This window comes from Aplysia californica, unplaced genomic scaffold (genome assembly GCF_000002075.1).
Source record: "Aplysia californica isolate F4 #8 unplaced genomic scaffold, AplCal3.0 scaffold00016, whole genome shotgun sequence".
In the NCBI taxonomy this organism is placed as follows: domain Eukaryota; kingdom Metazoa; phylum Mollusca; class Gastropoda; order Aplysiida; family Aplysiidae; genus Aplysia; species Aplysia californica.
The window spans coordinates 513266-515087 of record NW_004797286.1 but is presented as its reverse complement, the minus strand read 5'-3'; the positions used below and the strand labels follow the sequence as shown (position 1 = coordinate 515087).

The 1822-nt window shown below is 38.9% G+C and overlaps 1 protein-coding gene across 1 annotated transcript in view; it reads left to right on the top strand.

Annotated features, from left to right (window-relative positions):
• The window catches only part of LOC106012582 (probable receptor-like protein kinase At1g49730), a 2984-nt gene extending 1322 nt beyond the window's left edge, over window positions 1–1662 (top strand). The window contains exon 2 of the mRNA XM_035971203.1: window positions 1653–1662. Within this exon, the coding sequence (XP_035827096.1) occupies window positions 1653–1662 (10 nt within the window). The remainder of the gene's footprint in view (window positions 1–1652) is intronic.
• The last annotated feature ends 160 nt before the right edge of the window (window positions 1663–1822 follow it).

The window sequence follows — 1822 nt, the reverse complement described above, 5'->3', positions numbered from 1 at the left end:
ATCAACATGGGACAAATAGTGTTTTTTGGGGGGTTTTTTGGTGAGTTTTACAGCACTTACAACACAATAAGGTCATATACGTGCCGAAGATGAGAGAGAGAGAGAGAGAGAGAGAGACTAGATAAGAGTTCCCCTAGCAGAAAACAGATCATTTGTAAGCAGAACGCAGTCTTTTCCCTGCTATAGACCCGGGCCCGTAGCCTGCAGTTAAGGGATCGGTGGACCGGAGCACTACGGAGTAACTACCGATCGTACTTTGATCTTACAACAAAAGGTTGATTATCGTAAGCTACTCCGTGGTGCAGTAGACCAACTAAAAAAAAAATGCACCGATTTTTTTTTTAAAATGAAGATCTTTTTACCTTTATACCATCCATGAACACAATACAAATAATTTGGAAGGCCTTTTTTGGAGGGTGGGTGGGGGTGCTTGTATGAGGGTGTCTAGGTCCAGATTTAAAAAAATGATGAAATGGTATAGGTTTAACACCCCTATCAACACAAGTAGGTTATTGAGTCGCTTTTAAGCCCAAGGGGGCTATCCCGAAAATGCTGTTTTGAGAAACTCGAAGCAAAGTTTTTGGACCCTTGTTCAGTTTCTTTAAAGGACAGGGAGAGTTTTCTCTAAAACCGAACAAATATACACGCCAAAGAACTAAACTTCTCGTTTGTGTAGGTCAAGATTTCTAAAATTCCACGGAATCTGGGTTAGCCCGAATGTCCTTAAAAGCGACCATTTAAGAGGTGGGTCCTCCGAGTTTAACGTCCATCTCCGAAAGGACCAAGACAATGGGGAGATTAATGTAAAGTGCCTTTCCCAAGGACACAACGTCGGATCGAGCTGAGGCTCGAACCCCAGGTCGGAATACAACATCCAAACAAAAAGACCGAGAAGCTTACTCTATAAAAGTTTATCACCACACGGAAATTGACCTCGGTTTTTCTGCCTGCGGAGACGAAGCATCTAACCGTTACGGTAGAGACGAAGTGAACATATTTAAGTAGATGTTTACAAAACTAGTTCTGAAATATTTGTATGTTATTTTAACAAACAAAATTTTCTTTAGACCGGTAAATTTAGAAGCATTTTTAAAAATTCAGTTCTTGCCTTATGTTTTTTTAAAGACAAAACGAACTTCAGAAATTTTAAAATTTGAAACCCCTGATTGGTTATCATTCATTCACGGACAAACAACACATATTTCAACATAATTTTAAAAGAAAAGATCCCTTTCAAACTAGAAGGCCTCAGGGGTCTCTAAAAACAAACAGACAAACAAACAACAAACAAAAGCACGCCAAGACCCTGGGTCTCACCTCCCGACCCTCTAAGACATTATCAAAACAGCTCAAAATGCCGTAACCACAGACTGAAAACTTGAATCACTTCCCGGCCAGCAAGCCCGGTACATAATAGACGCTGAGCTGTTGGCATGTCTTTGAAGCAAGCCGACGTGGTTACCACTTACGCAGTTTGCTCCCCTTGTCTGTGCATTTCACCAGATGGCAAGATCTCATTGGATGTCACCAGACAATAGACTTGTCAATGTCAGTTGTGAAAATCGTACTTCAGCAATATTTTCAGTGTATAAAGACCTTTTCTTTTTCTTTTTTGAAAAACACATCCTTGCTTTGTCTTATGTTTGAGTCAGGCACCGATGAAGACAAAGTAAAAATAAATTAGAAAAATAAAACGATTTCTTGATTATTTGTATATTATTGAAACAAACATTTTTTTCAAACTAGGTTTTACAAAACCATTGTTTTGTCTAATGTTTCAGTCTGACGAAAAACAAATCTAACTACATAAATATTTGTTGCA